General features: G+C 38.6%; 1 protein-coding gene across 1 annotated transcript; it reads left to right on the forward strand.

The window, feature by feature from the left end:
• The first annotated feature begins 6,166 nt into the window (after window positions 1–6,166).
• On the forward strand, window positions 6,167–7,417 carry LOC137247553 (probable phosphatase phospho2). Its single transcript, XM_067778538.1, has one exon. The coding sequence runs from the start codon at window positions 6,510–6,512 to the stop codon at window positions 7,314–7,316; it is 807 nt and encodes a 268-aa protein (XP_067634639.1). The 5' UTR covers window positions 6,167–6,509; the 3' UTR covers window positions 7,317–7,417.
• Window positions 7,418–22,782: the final 15,365 nt, after the last annotated feature.

Below are 22,782 nucleotides of genomic sequence, written 5' to 3' on the forward strand. Positions count from 1 at the left end.
TATTTATTTATAATTCATTTCTATTAACGTATGTAAGCAACAAAAAAAAATAAGATAATGCAGGTTTCTTAACCGGGGCTACAGCATTGTTGAAATACGAATAGCTAATTACGCTATGAAAATGTAGGTAAGTGTGTGTGGTGTATAAAGTGAGAGAAAAAAAAAATGATCCAACAGATCACACTTTATTGGGCCGAAATCGAAACGAAATCTAATATGAATACTTAAGTCTGACTAAGCTCGTTCTGTTGGGGGTTCTTTTCTTTTCTCTTACTTTTGCTCGTAATATTTTAAATTATACAATTATTTATGTCTCCTCTTTTTTTTTAATCGTATAAACGCTATGTGTGAGAAAAATATGTAATTAAATGTACTTATGTATTGTAAATATATTACCTACAAAGTAAGAATTTGGTTGAATTTTTTTCTTTTTTCCTTCACATTCACAAAACATATTTTAAGACTATAAAGTTTGGATACAAATTTCGATATTTGGGGCTCTCTTACAAAATTATTATGTGGTCGTAGTAGAACTTACTTTTGAGTGTCACAAAATATCAATTTGGTATAATGAGAATAATATGTAATATGTACTAAGAAAATTTGTTATAAAAGCAATAAAGATCAAATTGTGATAGTACTATGTATTATATGCACGTATATTATTTTCTTCTGGTTGTTCGAACGATATTGCTAGCAATATTAATTCATATGTATATATATATATATATATATATATATATTGTATTTGTATGATATAAGAAAAAAGTTTAAATCTTTTAGCCAATTCGTGCATAATCGACCAATGGCTGCGGTCGCAAATTTTTTTTTCTAACAATTTATGGTTTAGCTCCAAAAATGGATCGCTAAAACGTTTCACGTGATGAAGACGGCTTATTATGAATAAAATTTATAGAGCTAACTTCAATCATTTTAAAGCAACAAAATATATTATTAAAATGATATAAAAAATGTATGCCTTTTGTTGTAAAGCTAACAATTTCAAGTATTCAATAATAAAGTTTGACGAAAAAAATCGACCCTTGTTAAGGTAATTATTTTGAAGTTCATACATGGCTGGTACTTACATGGCCGCCAGAGTACGTACCGTGGGCCTCTGCTGGCGTGGTTACTGGTGATGTTAATTTTGCTTGTGAAACGCCGACCTACTTCAACTGGATATTCTATACGTTGAGTTTGTGCCAACACAACACAACCGTTGTAATGTTTATTACCACCCAAAATAGACGAGTAAAAAAGAGGTTTGTCGGAATGGACTTTGCGCTATCGACTCTTCCTAGTTTCTGGGCATTTACTTAAATACGTGCACATCCGGCGAGGGTGTTTTGCGATTAGTTGGGTATAGTTGGGGATGCGCAGTTGATGTGAGCCATAAAGTTACTGAAGCAGTATCGGTGCTTGACGCCTTTGCTGTAGACGTTGTGCCAATAGATGTTACACAATCCTTTTGTTTAATCGCAGGGCCGCCAAAAATTTGGCTTTTTGTTTTATAAAATTTTTCCGATTAACTGGGCAAAACTCTTGCTTTTTTCCCGGCCGGAATAACGTGGCTATCGTTTTGGCTGCTTTTTTTCTAAGTTCTTCCACGTCTTCGTCTTACTTGCGGCCGGAAACTCATGGCTTTTTTTCGCTAGTGATCGCCGAATTTTTCTGTTCTTTCTACTTTTTCGATACTTTTGTATCGCAACTTTCGCCCCATCCCCAGTCGCTAGGTGTGTTCGCACGAAAATGCTCCCAAGTGAACCGTAACAATAGCCACCACAACCGCAATCCCATCGGCAGCGCCAACCAAGCACGTAACATCCACCAGGCCGCTTCATATAGGCCCACCGACCTAAGCCCGGCATAACAAACGCCGGCCACCACAACCACAATCACGAGCGCAACTGCCACCAACTGCGCCAACCACCATCGCCAGTGGCCACAACGACCACTTCGACCGCGCAACCACAACCGTACAACCCCACCGGCAGCGGCAACCAAACGCACAATAACCACCAGACTTACCACTTCCAGCACTAGTAACAACAACCAGCAGGGCCGCCGTATATAGGCCTGCTGCAACCACCCAGCTGTGACAACTTACCTGCAATGAATAGTACCAATTTACTAGCAACAAGCGGTGAGTTCGTTCCGTATTCGGAAACCAAATTTTTTTATACCTTTAAACTTAATCAATTTATGAAATAACTCACTTAAATATACACTTACAATTGTGCATATACATGAGTTGTAAAGGGTGCTTTTAAGTCTAATCAGTTTAGGTTAGATTCGTGAATTAATACACTTTAAATATATACTTACAATCATGTATATACATAAGCGTAAGGAAGCTTTTAAGTTTAATCAGCTTAGGTTAGAGTCGTGAATTAATACACTTTAAATATATACTTGCAATCATGTATATACATAAGCTGTAAGGAAGCTTTTAAATTTAATCAGCTTAGGTTAGTCGTGAGTTAATACACTTTAAATATATACTTACCATCATGTATATACATAAGCTGTAAGGAAGCTTTTAAATTTAATCAGTTTAGGTTAGATTTATGAAATAATCCAGTCTAAAATACGCTCAAAAATATGCATATACATAAGTGCAAACGGGGCTTTTAAATTTACTCAATTTGTGTTAAATTCATGACCTAATACAATTTAAAAATGCGCCCATACATAAGCTGTAACCGGGGCTTTTAAACTTAATCAATTTATGCTAGATTCAAGACATACTACCATTTGAGATATGCTTAAAAATATGTATATACATAAGCAGTAAATAGGGCCTTTAAATTTAATCAGTTTAGGTTAGATTCATGAAATAATCTTATTTAACATATGCTTAAAATTATGCATTTACATAAGCTGTAAAGGGGGCTTTTAAATTTAACTAATTTATGTTAGATTCATGAAATATGAAACAATCTAATTTAAAAGACGCTTAAAAATATGCATATACCTTAGTGGAAAAAAGGGGGGAATTACTTTATATCTATATTAGAGTTGGGTCGTTTCATTCTGAACTTGTTCAATTGACCGGATTTCTCAACTGAACAAGTAGGCTAGATCTTCGATCGCGATTCTAATTGTTCTTTTGGTTCATTTGTTCCCTTTAGTTCGTTTTATCTTAGGTTATCCTTTCTCCCTTCTCATTCGCGAGCATTGTTAATTCCTATACACCTACGCATAAATTCTGGGCACGAATGTCGGTGAGACCACTTGCACCAAATATGCGTGGTATTCTTTGTGGGTGGCATTGCTGCAGCAGTGTATGTATATACTAGTAATGGAAAATCTCTTTTGTAAGAAAACTAATAACGTTTCTTAAACTCGGGAGGATCTTATTTACAATTCACGTCTATACTCTTTAAATTTCCTGGATCTTCCGAAATTCGTAACTTTCTTTTGAAATTAATTAAACCCATATGCATATACTAACATAGTTACTCATAACTCATTTAAACATATATACGCAAAGCCTTGCAGCATACCCGCCCCCATCTATACTGGGTGGGGTTTTTTTTTGCGGGTGCAAGCAGCAGCGGACATATTTGCCTGAAAAGGAAAGGGAACCGATGAACAAAAGGAATAACTTGTTCGTTCATCAGAAAGAACTAAGGAATCGAATCTCTGAAATGAACGAAAAAACAACTCTAATCCATATGAATGCAAATTGCAATCTTTTTATTTTCAGGCCTGAAATGTATTTTTTGTTTATGCTATGCACATATATTACGCCAAGGGCGTATTCGTTCGAATATAATTAGATTGTAAGGAAGAACACTTTTGAAGGGTGTGAAATAGTGCCGCTGACGGCCAATAAGCGTTGAACCTTTTACGCTAGGTTCATGATTATCGAGCGTTAATATGCACGGCATACCAAATTTTTAAATTTCGAATTATTAAATTTAAAATGAATTACAATTAAATATTTGATATCACATGCGTAAGTATGAAAAATGCATTAACTATAGGGGCTTAATTAGCTTTAGAGACTGGACATGCAAATTTGTATATTGCATAACCCTAATTGAAATGTAAAACGGAATATATTATTTAGACGGGTCCGGACTACTTTCATTTGCCCGTATTGAAAATAAGTACATTCATATGTACATAGATATATTTCAGTTTTTTCTTTTTTAAACGAATTATAAATAAAATATTGTAATAATGGGAATGCTGGCGTCTATAATTATTTAGAAGGCACTAGGCAGGGTTTACAGGTAGGGGCCACCGAAATACAGGTGCGTCAGTGGCCATGGATTTTGAGGGTGGGTTTAAGCACCGGGCGTCGCAACAACACCCGTGGAGCCCCCAACTTATATTCGGCCCTTTTCCTTTTTGTATTTTAATTTTTCAGCGTTTTTTTTTTAATTTCAGCGTTAGTAATCGGCCATGTCCGGTTCGGTAATTTTTTTTTGCGTTAGATTTATTTATTTTTTTTTGAATTTTAAATTTTGAATGTTTTAATGTTTTTAACGGTCTGTCCGGCGAACCGGATGTCGTTTTAATTTTGAATTATAAGCGTTTTGAGTCGTCTCTGCGCTTCTGTCAGTTTTTTTTGAATCTGACAGCTGAGTTTTTTTAAGGCATGATATGACATTTTTTCTGATTATGGCGCAGGAACAGTAAGGTTGGCAAGGACCCGCCCCAGCCGACAATGACTAGCCATTGTGCACCACCACATCATGCCGACCGCCTTCCTTACTGCTTCCATAGAAGATGAGATTCCATAACAATTCATTTATGAAATAAACGCAATATATTAAAAAAGAAAAGTGCGCAAGCGAAAATTTTGATAAAAAATCGTGGTTTTTACGTTAACGTGTGATTTTCTAACTTTAGGGCCAGGTGACTTATAACCATAAAATCATAACCAGATAAAACAGCTGATCGAACCCACCTTATGGAAATCAATGTAATTGATTAATGGTGCCGTACCATAACGCTAACGCCATAAGCATACCATAGCCATCCAATTCGTTTTTGGCTTCTCGCCATATCCATAACATAGAAATATTTAGGTTGGTGAATTTAATAAATTTTTGTAGATTTTATTAATTGTTTTGGATACGTTATGACTAAGAGGCTTATTTTTTGTGGAATATATTTGTAATTTTTTGCGTTTTCTTCATTTTTATGAAATTTTCACGATTCTTTAGTTAAGGCAACATTAATCGATCACATTGGAGATGGTTATGGATATAAGTATGGTTACGACCACAAATCACACAAACAAGATTGCGCATTGCGCATGGAAACAAAAGATCAGCTGTTTTTTATGGGCAATTTTTACGTCATTTTCCTTTAGCTCTTGTTTTTTTCTCTCTTTCTTTGATTCGCTCAAGCAGTTAAGTGTGACGTATATGCACAGAACGAAGCAATTTTGAACTCGTGAATTCGCAATCTTCTGTGTGTGATTTGTGGTTTCGACTATGGCGGTAGGGTTAAAGCTGCAGACACTGGTGCGTTATCGGTAACCGTATCGTTAACCTTATGACAGCTGATTCGACCAACCTTATGGGAATCAATGTAATCGATTATTAGTGCCATATGGTAACGCTAAGGTCGTAACAGTATCGTAGCCAACCAATTGGTTGTTGGTTTTCCGCCATATCCATAACCTAAAAATATTTGAGTTGGTGAATTTAATAACGTTTTGTAGATTTTATTCATTGTTTTGAATACGTTTTGACTAGGAGACTTATTCTTTGTGGAATATGTTTGTATTTTTTGCGTTTTCTTCATTTTTATGAAACTCACGATTTTTAGGTTAAGGCACCATTAATCGATAACAATGTATCTTATAGGGTTACGTTAGGGATACGACTACAGCAATACGACAAACGGTACCAATGACTCCGCTTTAAAGGTTCATGCACATTACACGACGCTTCATGTAGCGACACGTTCCGACAAAATATTCGCGGCAGAGTCAACAACTTGGTCGTGTCGTGCGACTGTCGCTTGGAGGGCATGGCTCCATAAGAATACATGCAAAGAAAAATTTGTCGCTACATGTCGCGTCGTATAATGTGCATGAACCTTAAGGAAGTTTAATCGGCACGTTTGTCTCGTTGCGGGGTTTGTGTCTATACATTAAACGTTTTATATTCCTTAAAAATACTACCCTGGCAATTTTTTGTATTTTTGGTTTGTTTTTGTTATAAACGTATCGTTCGCCAATAGTTCCTTCAAATTTATTGTATCAATCTGTTTTTGAAAATCGAATTCGTTACTATAATTATTTGGCTTAATCCATGGTAAAGGTTGAGCTTGTGACCTCTAATTAATGAAAATTTCTTGGCATGACAAATCTCACATCATTTGGATCAATGCAAAACCAGAAAAGCAGGCATCACAACCGTTAAGAAATCAGCTTGAGTGTTTGCTTTCGCTTGCCACTCGCAGTATTTGGCCTTGATTTTACTCATATTTCCATTTCGTGTGCGCTTGCTTTTGGGTACATTAAAAAGTAAATTCTATTTATTATGGCAAGTATTAAGATGATGCCAAGAGTTTCGCGGCGTTTGGTTGCATTCGATTTCGATTGCACGGTCGTGGACGATAATACAGACACAGTTGTGCGCGATCTATTGCCCAAAGACAAATTGCCCAGCGAGACTATTATTCAAAAGGAAGGATGGCAGGAATACATGGGTGAGGTTTTCAAACGTTTGCATCAACAATGCTACTCGCCACAGTCGATACGCGAGAAAATTCGTGCCATACCGGAAGTACCTGGATTTGTGCGTTTACTTAAGCGTTTACACCAGTCGCCAGGGAAAAAATACGATCTAATCATTGTCAGTGATTCCAATAGCGTTTTTATAAAGGAATGGTTAGAGGCGCATGGACTGACAAATTGTTTTCAAAGTATTTTTACAAATCCAGCACATTTTGACAACGATGGCTTGTTGCATGTGCGACCATATCACCATCAAACTGAATGCCAATTGAGCGCCGCCAACTTGTGCAAAGGAAAAATAATGGAACATTTCGTTGCCAAACGAAATTTACGTGACAATACCCATTACGAATGTATTATTTATGTGGGCGATGGTCACAATGACCTATGTCCTGTGCTCAAACTGCGAGAGGGTGATATAGCCTGTCCGCGCCAAGATTTCGCATTGGACAAAAAGATAACAGCGCACAGGCATAAGATGGACTTGCGTGCGGATATTGTAGTATGGAAGAATGGATTTGAGTTGTTGAAACAACTGGCGGAACGTGATATAACATTGGCCGATGCAGATGCAGGAGAGTCAACAGCGGCAAAACCAAAAAAAAATTAAATTGTTAATTGGCGACATTAAACTAGTTGTAAAATGCAAATTTTAGATTTTATGCTTATCGAATTAAATTGGTAATCTCACTGCTTATGGATGTTATCATATTCATGATGTACTAGAAATTCTATCTAATATTGTTTTGTGCTTAATAGGCTCAATGGGGGTTGTGTGAATGCAAGTATCTAACTTGATATGTTCTTCAAATAGTTGTAACCTATATTTGTTGGTAAATATTTAAATGTGCAAACGAGAAGTGTTAGGTGCGAGCGTAAATTAAAATTGTTATATGTTTGTAAACTGTTGTGTCACGTAATAAACATGTATTTATGAAAGTGTTGTAAATTGTGCTTAAACAAAAAAAAAAAAAAAAAATTATTGTTCTCACTTGACACGATCGAAGTGCGCGCCATGGGTTTAATTACGTTCATAAACAATATTGACAATTCAAAACTAAATATCTTTAATCACAGCTGCACATTTCAGCAAATTTTCCTTTAAAGAGCCAGGATTTCGAAAATATTGAAAATGTGGGACCGTAGGGGAGAGTGTACAGATTCCGAAAAAAAACCGTCCACCCTATAGTTTTTGTACGTCTTATACCCACTCAGTAGTTAGGTGATTCAATTTTGAATTTCCCTACATATCAATACATTTTGATTACTCTTTCTGACTAAATAATGAGTTATCATACAATTGAACAAAAGAAATAATCAAATATGAATACTTTTGATGATGAAAAACGCTTCCCAAGGCAGTCGGTTCTATGTACCGGAGCGACTCGGGATTTTTCCCGACCAAGGACTGTCATTTCAGTGTAACCCCATTTAATTTGTTTCGTCCCTCCCACAAATTGTCATCCTCCCAGCAGCTCCTTGCAGCAGGACTGCTCCATATTCTCTTGCTCCGGGAAGGTATCGAATCCAATCCGGGTCCGTCTCCTGACCTCGGTCCTGAGAAATGGTTTTGCTGCATCTGCCGGAAAAGAATCTTTTTAGGACGGTCATACTCTGTTCAGTGTGTCTCGTGTAAGGGATGGTTGCATCGGAGAGGTTGTTCTGGGCTTGATCCCAAAACCCGACGTCCACGTAACTTTTATAAATCTTTTGTGGCTCCTTGCTGTTCACGCCCAAGGGCGTCCCGTAGTCTACGTCTAAGCGCCCCCCCATTACCTTCCAGCAGCCCCGCTGTTCAGCAAGCCACAACAAGTACCCGCTGCTGCTCGCGCCTTACGGCGCCAACAACTCAAACAGCTGCTACCACTCATAACTACAATCTTCGTAGTAGAGTCGGAAGCAATGCTGAGCAACAGCCCCTGCCCCCGTCTTCTCCCCCCCTCTTTTCCGGCAGCAATCGTGTAGGTCAGGGAAACAGACTCTTAGTCCCTACCTCCGTTTGCACCGTTTGCCAGCAAAGAATATATATGTTTGCGACATCCGCCCAATGCAGCTCCTGCCTCGGGTGGTGCCACTTTCCTAGATGTTCTGGTCTCCGCGACGGCAACCCCTCGACGGGTTTCATCGCGCCATGTTGCCAGGTCGCAAACCCAAATCATCCGGGTACCCCAATGCTTGCCCAAGGACGCCCAGTCCCAGGGCCACAACAGCAATTGCGTCCTGGCCTTCCTCAACCCAGGCGTAGTCACCCGTCACTTACCCCCAGAGTGGCGACGTCTCCCCTCATGCACTTCAGAATTCTGCAGTTAAACTGTAATGGACTAACTGGGAAGATTACGGAGATAGTCAATTTCATGAAGCGGCACAACATCCGCATTGCTGCGATTCAAGAGACTAAACTCACAGCACGATCTGCATTGCAGACCTGCTCTGGGTATAATGTCCACAGAAAAGATCGCGAGAGCGGAAATGGAGGCGGCCTCGCGTTTATAATACACCACTCTGTGCAATATCACATATTTGATCCTGGCATCGACCGCAGGGACAACGTCTTAGAACGTCAAGGCCTATCTGTCCGGTCAGGCGATGCAAACCTAGAAATCATCAACATCTACATCCCCCCTGCCACCTGTTGCCCCGGTGGATACCACCCTAATATTAGAGCCTTACTCACTGGAAACAATCGCATTATTTTAGGCGACTTCAATGCCCATCATGATCTATGGCATTCAAATTTGCGGGCGGACAGTAGGGGCGAGATGTTGGCGGATCAAATAGAAGAAACGACGTTCTGCACAATAAACGGAGACGCCCCCACACGTATGGTAGGAAGCTGTCACAGTTCGCCAGATATCTCAATCGTGAGCGCAGAACTCGTAAACTGCGTCAACTGGCAGCCGATGGTATCATTGGCATCCGACCACCTGCCTATACTTGTTTCGCTCGAGCGTACCGCCGACTTCATCGTCACCGAAAAACGCACTTTCATAAACTTTAAAAAAGGAAAGTGGGGAGAATATAAATCCTTTACAGACAACCTCTTTGCTGCCCTCCCTATCCCGACTGATGCCCGCCAAGGGGAGCGTGCCTTCCGCAAGGTCATTGAATCCGCCTCGGCACGTTTCATTCCCGCCGGGAGAATTCCCGAAATCCGGCCCCACTTCCCGGCGGAGGCCGCAAACTTAGCGAGAGAACGTGACCTTATAAGGCAGCTTGATCCAGGCGACCCCCAAATAAGGGATATAAACCAACGCATCAGATTGCTTGTGGATGAACACAAGCGGGCGAAATGGGAGGAGCACCTAAGAGGTTGTAACCTCTCTACCGGTGTGGGTAAACTTTGGTCCACCGTAAAGTCCCTATCGAATCCGACTAAGCACAAAGACAAAGTTTCCATCGCCTTTGGCGACAAAGTGCTGTCGGATGCGAAAAAATGCGCGAGCGCTTTCTGCCGACAATATATAATGCATTCTGCGGTCGACAAAGTTAGACGGAGGGCCAACAGACACGCACATAAACACAAATTCAGCGCGTCACCAATCACCATCACCGCTAAAGAGGTTGAGGACGCCATTGGTCGCGCTAAACCATCCAAAGCAGTGGGCCCAGACGGCATAGCCATGCCGATGCTTAAAAGCCTAGGGAAAGAGGGTTTCAAATATTTAGCGCAGGTCTTCAACCTGTCTCTTTCCACCTTTGTCATACCCGAGAAATGGAGAATGGCCAAGGTGGTCCCGCTACTAAAGCCTGGTAAACCAGCTAACATAGGAGAGTCGTATCGTCCGATATCTCTCCTATCGCCAGTGGCAAAGACGCTCGAAGCCATTTTGCTCCCTTATTTCCAAGCAAATTTGCAACTAGCCTCCCATCAGCATGGCTTCAGAAAACTCCATAGCACTACCTCCGCGCTAAATGCCATTAGCACCCAGATAAATTGCGGTTTAAATCAAAACCCCCACCATAGAACAGTACTCGTAGCGCTAGACCTATCAAAAGCTTTTGATACGGTCAACCACGGCTCGTTACTGCAAGACCTGGAAGGGTCTACCCTTCCCCCATGTCTTAAAAGGTGGACCGCAAATTATCTGGGTGGTCGGCAGGCATCGGTGCTATTTAGAAACGAAACATCAAAGCCAAGGAGAATTAAACAAGGGGTGCCACAGGGTGGTGTCCTATCCCCACTTTTGTTTAATTTCTACATATCTAAGCTACCTTCACCACCGGAAGGAGTCACAATCGTTTCCTACGCCGATGACTGCACAGTAATGGCCACAGGCCCAGGCCCACAGATCGATGAGCTATGCAATAAAATAAACGGCTACCTCCCTGATCTCTCCAGTTTTTTGGCCTCGCGAAACCTGGCATTATCACCGACTAAATCTTCCGCGACCTTATTTACAACATGGACGTCCCAAATGTCGACCATTTTGAACATCCACGTCGATGGCTCTACGCTACCGACTGTCCTACACCCCAAAATCTTGGGTGTGACGTTTGATCAGGATCTACATTTTGGTGAGCACGCAGCCGCAATTGTTCCGAGAATTCAGAGCCGTAACAAAATCCTCAAATCCCTTGCTGGCAGTACCTGGGGAAAAGATAAAGAAACGCTCATGACTACATACAAAGCAATTAGCCAGCCGATTACGTGCTACGCGTCACCCATATGGTCGCCAAGCCTAAAAATTACCCACTGGAAGAAGCTACAGGCCTGCCAAAATACTGCTCTCAGAATTGCCACGGGCTGTCTTCTTATGTCCCCAGAACACCATCTACATAATGAGGCGAGAATACTCCCCATCAGGGAAAGAAACGAGATGCTGACCAAACAGTTTCTGTTGAATACCCAGAAACCTGGGCATCCCAACAGACATCTGATTGACGAGCCAGCACCGCCTAGGGGCTTAAGGAGTCATCTCCGTAAGCATTTTGAGGAAATACGGCATCTGAGAACACAGCCGTATGAAGCGAAAAAACACAAGCAGGTCCTTGGTGAACTCCACAAACAGGCGTCGGACCTTTATGCCGGGAATTGCCCGGTGAACCCAGTACTCAAAGTAAAGTATCCAAAACTTGCGGAAGAGGAACGCATACTCCCCAGGGAAACGCGTGTCACTCTGGCTCAACTTCGTTCTGGATACTGTAACAGGTTAAACTCTTACCTATCCAGAATCAACCCCGACATACAAAATGTATGCCCCGCTTGCAATGTGTCCCCACATGACACCAACCATCTCTTTAATTGTAATGTGGAACCAACGCCTCTAACACCCCTTTCCCTATGGTCCACCCCTGTTGAAACAGCAAGTTTCCTTGGACTCCCGTTAGAGGATATTGATGACAGTTTGTGATCGGTCGCGTCTGTTAGGTGGGGCGAAGCACTGCTACAACAACAACAACAACATGATGAAAAACTAAAAAGCATTTTTCGATCTCTTTGGAATCATTTTTGAAGTCCTTTAATGACTAAATTTTAATATTTCATAAAAATCAACAAAAAGAGTAATCAATTATGCATACCTTTGATGATCCAAAACTGAATATAGTTTTTCAATCACATTTTGGAATCGTATTTGAATCAAATGTGTTTACTTTAGGTGATCAAAAATTTGTAATCATTTTTCATTCAGCTTTCTGAATCTTTTATGAATATATTTGTTGACTGAATTATTAATTTTATACTTGTTCAAATTTTAATTTTCATTAAAAATCTTATTTTTTTCACATACACATAATTTTTCAATCATGAAGCTAAGAAAAAATATATAAAAATTTTATTATTTATGCAAAAGATATTTCCCCAACCATTTCACCCCTTCAGCTTCCCAGGTAAGTGAAACTATGTTGACGCACCTGGATACGGCTTCAACATCCCGTATCGTATCCGTATTTTAAGATGAAGACGATAATGCTGATGTTGGATGTTGTAGTCGCAGGTGTATATCGGTCAAGTTTGTTTGCGAGTTAGCTGTGGTTCGAATAGCTCATTTTCGCATGCTTTCTTCCCCTGATGAAATAAGGTTATTATGTAGTATCCTATTTTGAATGTATTATAATCTCACGGTTTTATAATAATAATTTATTTGAAATTATTTTAAGCGATACAGAAAACAGTTTAAATTATGATAAGAAAAATCTTCGACTGAAAAAATATGACAAAACCTTTTTTTTCATAAACTTGAATTACATAGATTGCTACAATTTCAACACCCCTTCTCAATCATATAATCCTAGCTTACAACATAAATTATTAAATCTACTTGTATTTAAAGCTTTTGTAAATAAATCTGCTAACTGGTCGTCGGTATTGATTGCAGTCAGTTTTATCATGCCCTTTGCAATCATGTCTTTTAGAAAATGATGTTTTATGTCAATATGTTTTGTGCGTTTAATTTCAAAAGTGTTTGCCATTCCAATGTATCCATTATTATCTTCAAATATTTCTATTGCTTGATCTGTGATTTGTTTTAAGTCATTCAATAAACCATGTAACCACACTGCTTCAGTTACTGCCGCACTCAATGCTATGTATTCTGATTCGCTAGAAGAAAGCCCAACGGTCGGTTGTTTCTTACTTGACCAAGAAACCGTACATCAATATACTTGAAATACAAAACCGCTCACTGATTTCCGATCAGTCACATCACTTCTCCAATCTGCATCAGCGAAACCAATAAGAGGCTTGTTAAGAGTTTCCTTGAATATCAACTTCTTTCCTTTGGTGCCTTTGAGATACCTCAAAACTCTCTTTAGGCATTGCCAATGCTCTTCACTTGCATTCTGCTGATATCTCCCCATGTAGCCAATTGAAAAACAAATATCAGGTCTTACGCAAAGCATAATGTACATTAGGCTCCCTAGCAATTCTCTATAGGGCTTGTCACAACTGGATTTTTCTTTACTTTGCTTTCCATAGGACTTCGCACATTATTACAGTCTTCCATTCCAAATTTTCTCAAATCTTTATCAATACTAGCTTCTTGTGATAAAGTAATATGATCACCAAAATTCTCAATTTTAATTCCCAGAAAATATTTCAATTCACCGCAGTCTGACATTTCAAATTTTTCATTCAAAGTCTTTTTTCAACCAGTTAATAGAAGCAATCGGCTTACCAGCAATAAGGAGGTCATCGACATACATTGTTAAAATTAAGAAATCCCCATTAGAAAATTTAGTGTATAAACAATAATCATGATTTGATCTTTTGAATCCTATACTTAACAAATGTTTATTGAATTTTTGGTTCCAGCATCGTGGTGCTTGTTTTAACCCATACAAAGATTTACGTAGTTTGCACACTTTGTCTGGTTCTGCTTCAATGCCTTCTGGAATAGCCATATAAATATCTTCTTACAATTCACCATGTAAAAATGCTGTTTTTACATCTAGTTGGTGAAACAACAAATGCTCATGTACACCAAGTGCTAGCACAACTCTAATTGTTGTAAGTTTGGCTACTGGAGCATATGTTTCATTGTAATCAATTCCTTCCTTTTGCAAGAAACCTTTCGCTACGAGACGAGCCTTGTAACGAGTTGGATTGCCATTCCCATCTTCTTTTACTCGGAAAATCCATTTACTTTTAAGTGGTTTAACATCCTTCGGAAGGGATACTATGTCCCAGACATTATTTTTGTACATAGATTCCAATTCCTCATCAATAGCTTTCATCCAACAACTCACATCACTTCTACTTTCAATTTCTCTATATGTTTCAGGATAATCTGTAGGAGTATAGGCAGTCGAAGTAGCTCTATACCCAATAAAACAATCAAACAGCTTTCGTGAAGTTCGGCGCTCTCGTGCACTACGCCTAAGAGTATGCTCATTTGGAACATCGTTATTCTCTGAAGGAATTTCTTCATCATCATTCTCATTTACAACGTCATTAAATGTATTTGTTTCATTTTCCTGCTCTAGTTCTTGCTGCTGTTGCTTTCGTTGTTGTTGTTGTTGCTGTGTCATCTCTTCGCTGGAAATTTCTCTGCGTACTGGAACACAATCAGAAACACCATCTGCCACGAGAACCTCATCATCTTTTTCCCCTTCTTGCTCGTGGTAGCGTTTAATACGTACTTCTTTATTATCAGCTTTGTTAAATACTTCCTCTTTAAACAGGAAAACTGATTCATCGAATACGACATCTCGTGCAATTAATATCTTCTGATTTTTTATGTCCCACAGTCTATACCCATTAGCAACATAACCAATCATTACTGTCTTACAGCTCTTCGAATCTAACTTCTTCCTCTTCTGATTGGGTATCCATGCGAATGCCTTACAACCAAATATACGCAATTTACTTACATCTGGCTTTACACCATACCACATCTCAGCTGGTGTAATGAAACCATCCAATGACATTGTTGGACTACGATTTATGATATATACACCTGTATATACCGCTTCACACCACATTCGCTTTGGCACGTTAGATTCAATCAACATTGATCTAACTTTTTCCAAAAAAGTCCTATTAAATCGCTCGGCAACTCCATTTTGCTGAGGTGAATAGGCAACCGCCGATTCCACTTGAATCCCCTTCTTTTTGTACCAACCTTGTTGCTCATTGGAAAAGTATTCCCTACCTTGATCAACAGTTAATTTCGATATAGAGGTTCCAAATTTAGCAGTTACCACAGCTTCATATTGCTTCAACATTTCAAAAACATCGGACTTCTTTTTAATATTATAGACGAATGCAAAATGCGTATAATCGTCTATAAACGAAACATAGTACTTTGATCCATCCCATGCAACAGGATCAAATGATCCACATACGTCAGAGTGGATCCTTTCAAGTGGCCGTTTAGCTCGAACACGATGTCCATTGAAAGAATCTCGAGAATGTTTAGCTTCAACACAAACATCGCAAAAATTTAATTTTCTCTATTTACTTCTAACCCATTTACCATTTGCTTGGTAATTAAATCATCAAATGCTTGTTGGCCAATGTAACCAAATCGTCTATGCCAAAGTATAACCTTATCCTGATTACACATTAATGATGACGACCGTTCATCGTCACAAGAAGAAGTAGCAGACGGCTCAACTTCTATTTCAATTTCATACAACCCATTCCGTAGATGTGCAGTTGCTAAGAGTTCTCCATTCTTTATAATATTTGCCTTGCTTTTGCAAAATACCACATCAACACCGGCATTTGTAAGTTTTCGAACTGACAACAAATTGTCCCTTAACTCTGGCACATACAGGACATCTTGCATAATAAACTCTACTCCTTTATTACTCAACCCACTGATTTGTCCTGAATATCTAGCAATTAGAGTCTGATTATCTTTCGCTACATCAATGAGAACATGGTTATCCAATTTAATTAGATTTTTATAATACTGTTACGAATATTAGCAAAACTAAGGAGTGCTGCCAGCTCTAAGCCGATCTAAGCAGTGACGTGAATGCACATCAATAATTCAATCATTATGTATCTACATAAACGAATAAATAATTGCGTCTACACATATGTACACATATGTACACATTCCGACATTTACATACAAGGCAGCAAGAGATGAGATGTCACACACCGATGAATTTACTTATACGCTTATGTGTGTGCGGGAGACTGTAAACTACAAACACATGCATATACCTTATCTGAGTTGTCACAAGAGAGAGCAATAATTTGTGCACGTAGTTGTGGCTGGCGATTTTGTAGCCGAAACAACTAGTAACTTCTGGAAATCGAAGAGCCTAGAAATATGCAGCGTAAACTATAAAAGCGGCGCCAGCGAGTAAGAAGTAATTCAGTTTGATTTGAATTGTCAAGCAGTTACGAGTAAGACGATATCTAGCGAGCAATAGCACTATTATTTTGAAAGTCAGTTTCCTTTAAGCTATCAGTTTGGTTATTAAGCTATTCGTTGCACAATTTGAGTGTTATTGTGAAGTATTTTAATAAAGGCCATTTTTCCATTATTCAATATTGGAGTTATTTATTCGACAGTTTAGTGATTCGAACTTAGCAGAGGATTGCAAATAAGAGGATTTGCAGGAAATTCGTTACAATACCATTTCTCATTAGCCATATGGTCACTCGCTCCAGAGTCAAGTTTAAATTTAAGGTTTGAACCATACGCTTTCTTCGAATCGTTTCCACGATCAGCAACAAAACAAATACTATTCGCTTTTTTATTATTTACTGCGCTTTTAGCTTCTACTTGCCGACAATATTTGGCTCTATGACCAACTTTTCCGCATTTAAAACACTTGCCTTGAAACTTTGAAGGCTTTTTCACGTATTTCTTACTACTGAATGCTGTCTTCTCAGAATAATCCCTTTGATGGCGATCAGATAACTTGATCTCTTCTGCCAACAATCTTTCTTTTACAACACTAATCGTCAACTTAGCATCACTTAAGTTTTGCAAAGCAGTTACAAGCGGATCAAAATTTTCCGGTAACGTTAAAAATAACTGCGCCAACAGATCTTCTTCATTGATTGTAGCACCCGCCATCTTCAGCTGTCTCACCAAATTTTCAAAAATATTCAAATGACTGATCACAGAATCGTCTTCCCTCATGCGGAGCGTTGCTAGCTGCTTCCGCACCAACAGCTGGCTCACAATTGATTTCCGTGCAAAACTAATTTGGAGATTATCCCACATTTCTTTAGTCGTTGTTTTTTCGCGAACATAGCCCAAACAATCGTTATGAATAAATCCAACTAACAAGTCTTTGGCCTTCTTGTCCTTCTTTAAAAATTCTGCCTTCGCCGCTTCTTAATTTGGAGGAGAGCCCGTTAAAACTTCGCCCAAACCAAGAGCATCAAAATGCATTTCGACACGGAATCGCCAGTCGTCGAAACCAGTACCATTAAACTGAAGTATCCCGTGATCTTTTAGTTCGCCCATAACCTATTATAATCTCACGGTTTTATAATAATAATTTATTTTAAATTATTTTAAGCGATACAGAAAACAGTTTAAATTATAATAAGAAAAATCTTCGACTGAAAAAATATGACAAAACATTTTTATGCATAAACTTGAATTACATACATAGATTGCTACAATTTCAACAGAATTAGATATGAAGAATAAATGCATGATAATCGCATTAAAAAATGATTCAAAAATCTCAACCAAAACTATTGAAATATGTTAACGAATATGATCAGAAAATGACTGTGAAAAGCAGTCAAATATTACTCTAAAACTATTAAAGCTCAATTTTACAATGATATCAAATATGAATAAAAGGGGGTTTCGAAATAGAATCATAAATGATTATTCAAGAATAATCAAATTTATGGTACATTTTTCTCCCGACGATGCGTTAATTTTCGAACAGAAAATGCCTTTAAATTTGAACGTTTTTTTAATCATCTTGGGGTATGATATTTAAATATTTTTTGATCAAATATTTCAAAAAATGCTGGCTGGGTAGTAAATGTACAAAAAATTTAATTAAAAAAAAAAGAAGAAATATGCACAGTGTTTCTGCGGCAGCACAGTATTTCTAAGGCAGCTTCAAAAAAGATAACCATGCGCCGATCCAAGACCTACTAGTGGTTCTTTAATTTAAAGCCAAAAACCACGCTGCCCAGTTCCGTGGTTCGCAGCACTGGGTAAAGCGTGCATTGTTTCCTGAACAGATGTATATTAATCGACAATTAGATTCAAGGCCCTAACGTTAACGGTTAAGGCGCTACACGGGCTAATCGGTTTTTCGATAACCACTGTCAATTTGTGTATACCCCTTGAACTAAGCCAAATGATTAATGGCGTTTTCTTTTCTGAAAATAGTGTCACCCTGTTGGTTTTTCCCAGTTCTCTTGTGAGTTTGTTTGTTCTTTTCACAAAATATTTTCCACCGAATAAGAAAAAGTGTCTCATTACCTACCAAGGAGAGTCATTTTGGCCCCCAGCGGGTTAGGGGGTCAGAATATACCCGCGGTAGGTATGCCTGTCGTAAGAGGCGACTAAAATACCAGATTCAAGGGGCTGTGTAGCGTAACCCTTCAGGTTGCCAGCGCAATATACAGCTTCTCCAAACCCAATTCTTAACCTCACCTATCCGCGGCGAATCCTGTTTCACTAGCAGACGAGGCTCTGGCGACCCCAAGCTCCTCATGGAACTTGGGGGTGGGGAGGGAGAGATGGCCTGAAGATATAATGTGGCCATATGAATCGTTCCGAGATGGTCGGGCTAGCACCTTAATGATGCTGTGTTACCGGAGCGTACCCGATCTGTATCCGGCAAAGGTCCATCACATCGATAACACTCCCCAAAACCTTCGGGGAGCAACCTTATCGCTCCAACAACAACAACAGCAACGAGAGCCATTTTGCATCGCGGCAGGTGACAAGATCAAGTTAGAATTTTAGAGTGCAACATGAGGTCAACATTTTTTACACAAAACAAAACGCTATAAACTTGTTTTCGCAATATATATATTCCCTTCTGTAGATTAATCCATAGTTTGTTATACAGGTCCATCATTATCCTTTCAAGGCGAAAACTGGAATTTATCTGTACTTTGATAACCCAGCGTATAAATTGCCCTATATCTCTTGAACCAAGCAGGATTTTCTAAAATTTCTTTTTGTGTTATATATCTCCCCATTTTTAAATTAAAAATCAATTCGACTCAAGCTCCTCTCATAAAGGGTTCAAGAGATGGACACTATTAATCGAAAAATCGATTAATGTATTTAGCGCTTAAACCATTAGTGACATAACCTTGAATCAAATGGTAGCTTAATCTACAAGTCAGTCGCTGAATGCTGCAACAAAAAAATTTTGAAACTGTGCTTGGTTCAAGAGATATACACAATAATCGGTTTAGTCAGCAGTAGTTGTCAACAAACCGATTACTGTGTATATCTCTTTAACCACAGCAAATGGTAAAGTGTTTCTTTTTGCAATGTATAGATGCTCACCTGCAGATTAAAACACAATTCGACCTAAACTTCTATCTTTAACCCTTCAGTGCAAAATGAGAATTTATCGGTACGCGACTGACACAGTGTCAAAATTGACCTATATCTCTTGAACCAAGAACGATTTTTTAAAATTTTTCTTTTGTATTGTAAAGAAAGCCACTTGTAGATCAATCCATAATTTTGCATCAAGTTCCATCATTAACCCTTCAAGGCAAAAAATGGGAATTGTGGGTACAAAAATGACCCACCAGTTAAATTTCTTTATATCTCTGAAACCAAGCAAGATTTTCTTAACCTTTTTTTTGCATTATGTAGCTACCTTTGTGTTGATTAGGACACAATTTAATTCAAGGTTCTATCATCAACCGTTCGAGCGCTACGTGATATATCCGGCGCGCGTCAAATACTGCCGACTAAACCGATTATTGTGTATATCTCTTGAACCAAGCACAATTTCAAAATTTTTTTTGTTGCAGCATTCAGCTACTGACTTGCAGATTAATTCACCTTTTGATTCAAGGTTCTATCACTAACGGTTTAGGCGCTAAGTGCAATAATCGATTTTTCGATTAATAGTGTCCTTATCTTGAACCCTTTATAATAGAACCTTGAATCAAATTGTGCAGTAGTCAAGAAGTAGGCGGCTATATAATGCAAAACAAAAGTTTGGAAAATTTGTAGGAAATTTGCTAGGTCACTCGCGTACCGATAAATTTCAATTTTCGCCATGAAGGGTTAAGGATGGAGCTTATAACAATTTATGGATGGATCTACAGGTGGATACATACATATATATTGCAAAACCAAAAACTTTGGCATTGTTCAAGAGATGTTCACAAAGGAACCGTAGTTATCGTTAATCCACTTAGCGCCTAAACCGTTAGCGATAGAGCCTTGAGTCAAACTGTGGATTAATCTTTATTAGGTAGCTATATGAATGCAAGCAAAACAACATTTGAATTTTGCTTTGCTCAGATGTCCACAAAAAGCAGTCAGTGTTCTGCTCTGATTGATCAAGCGATAAATCGCACGCAGAAACGGAACCGTTATCGATGGGGCCCTGAATCGAATTGTGAAGGAATCTACAAGTAGGAAGCTATATGAAGCAAAACAAGAAGTTGGAAAACCTTGCTTGGCTCAAGAGAGGCAAAATTAGTGTTGGGTCATTTGTGTACCGACAAATTGCAATTTCCGTCTTGAAGGGTTTTTGACGGAACTGTGTAACAGATTGGGGATTAATCCACAGGTGGGTATATACATATATATTGCAAAAACAAAAACTTTGTCATTTGGTTTGCTGTAAGAGATATACACGTTAATCGGTTTTTCGAACACTACTGACGACTTAAACTGATTATTGTGTATATCTCTTGAACCAAGCACAACCTAAACAAATTTTTTGTTGCAGTCTAGAGCTACCTGCCTGTAGATTAAACCAACATTCGACTCAATGCTCTATCGCTAACTGTTAAGGCGCTAAGTGGATAACCGATAACTACGGTTCCTTTGTGTACATCTCTTGAACAAAACCAAATGCCAAAGTTTTTGTTTTTGCAATATATATGTATCCACCTGTAGATCCATCCATAAGTTGTTATAAGATCCATCCTTAACCCTTCATGGCGAAAATTGAAATTTATCGGTACGCGAATGACCCAGCAAATTTCCTAAACATTTTCCAAACTTTTGTTTTGCATTATATAGCCGCCTACTTGTTGATTACTTCACAATTTGATTCAAGGTTCTATTATAAAGGGTACAAGAGAAGGACACTATTAATCGAAAAATCGATTATTGCACTTAGCGCCTAAACCGTTAGTGATAGAACCTTGAATCAAAAGGTGAATCAATCTGCAAGTCAGTAGCTGAATGCTGCAACAAAAAAAAATTTGAAATTGTGCTTGGTTCAAGAGATATACACAATAATCGGTTCAGTCGGCAGTATTTGACGCGCGCCGGATATATCACGTAGCGCTCGAACGGTTGATGATAGAACCTTGAATTAAATTGTGTCCAAATCAACACAAAGGTAGCTACATAATGCAAAAAAAAGGTTAAGAAAATCTTGCTTGGTTTCAGAGATATACAGAAATTTAGCTGGTGGGTCATTTGTGTACCCACAATTCCCATTTTTTGCCTTGAAGGGTTAATGATGGAACTTGATGCAAAATTATGGATTGATCTACAAGTGGCTGGCTTTACAATACAAAAGAAAAATTTAAAAAAATCGTTCTTGGTTCAAGAGATATAGGTAAATTTTGACGCTGTCAGTCGCGTACCGATAAATTCTCATTTTGCACAGAAGGGTTAAAGATAGAAGTTTAGGTAGAATTGTGGGTTAATATACAGGTGAGCACCTATATATTGCAAAAAGAAACACTTTACCATTTGCTTTGGTTCAAGAGATAAACACAGTAATCGGTTTGTTGCCAACTACTGCTAACTAAACCGATTATTGTGTATATCTCTTGAACAAAGCACAGTATCATACTTTTTTTGTTGCAGTATTCAGCGACTGAATTGTAGATTAAGCCACCATTTGATTCCAGGTTCTATCACTAACGGTTTAGGCGCTAAGTGTATTAATCGATTTTTCGATAAATAGTGTCCGTCTCTTGAACCCTTTACAATAGAACCTTGAATCAAATTGTGAAGTAATCAACAAGTAGGCGGCTATATAATGCAAAACAAGGGTTTGGAAAATCTTTTTTGGTTCAAGAGATATGGAGTAGTTTAGATGCTGGGTCTCTTGCGTACCGATAAATTCCAATTTTCTCCATGAAGGGTTGGGGAGGAACATTATAACAACTTGTGGATTGATTGATGTGGATACATAAATACTGCAAAAACAAAAACTTTGGCTTGGTTTAAGAGACATACACAAATCGACAGTAATTATCGATTAACTGATAAAACCACGTAGCGCCTTAATCATTCGTCGTCACACCCCTCCTACCCTCTCCTTGGTTAGAAACTTGGCGATGCCAGAGCCTCGCCTGCTTAATCGATGTAACAAAATTCGCCTCGTGTAGGTGAGGTTTACAACTAGTTTGGAGAAACTGAGTAGGTATATTACCCTTTGAATCTTCGAAAACCCTTCGAATGCCATATTTTTATTGCGTGCCAATTTTCGTTTTCAAGTGTGTAGAGTAAAAAACATATTAG

This window comes from Eurosta solidaginis, chromosome 4 (genome assembly GCF_040869045.1).
Source record: "Eurosta solidaginis isolate ZX-2024a chromosome 4, ASM4086904v1, whole genome shotgun sequence".
Taxonomy (NCBI): domain Eukaryota; kingdom Metazoa; phylum Arthropoda; class Insecta; order Diptera; family Tephritidae; genus Eurosta; species Eurosta solidaginis.

Bases quoted from the DNA above. Each gene is read 5' to 3' on its own strand.
- LOC137247553 (XM_067778538.1), top strand. From the start codon at position 6,510: ATGGCAAGTATTAAGATGATGCCAAGAGTTTCGCGGCGTTTGGTTGCA.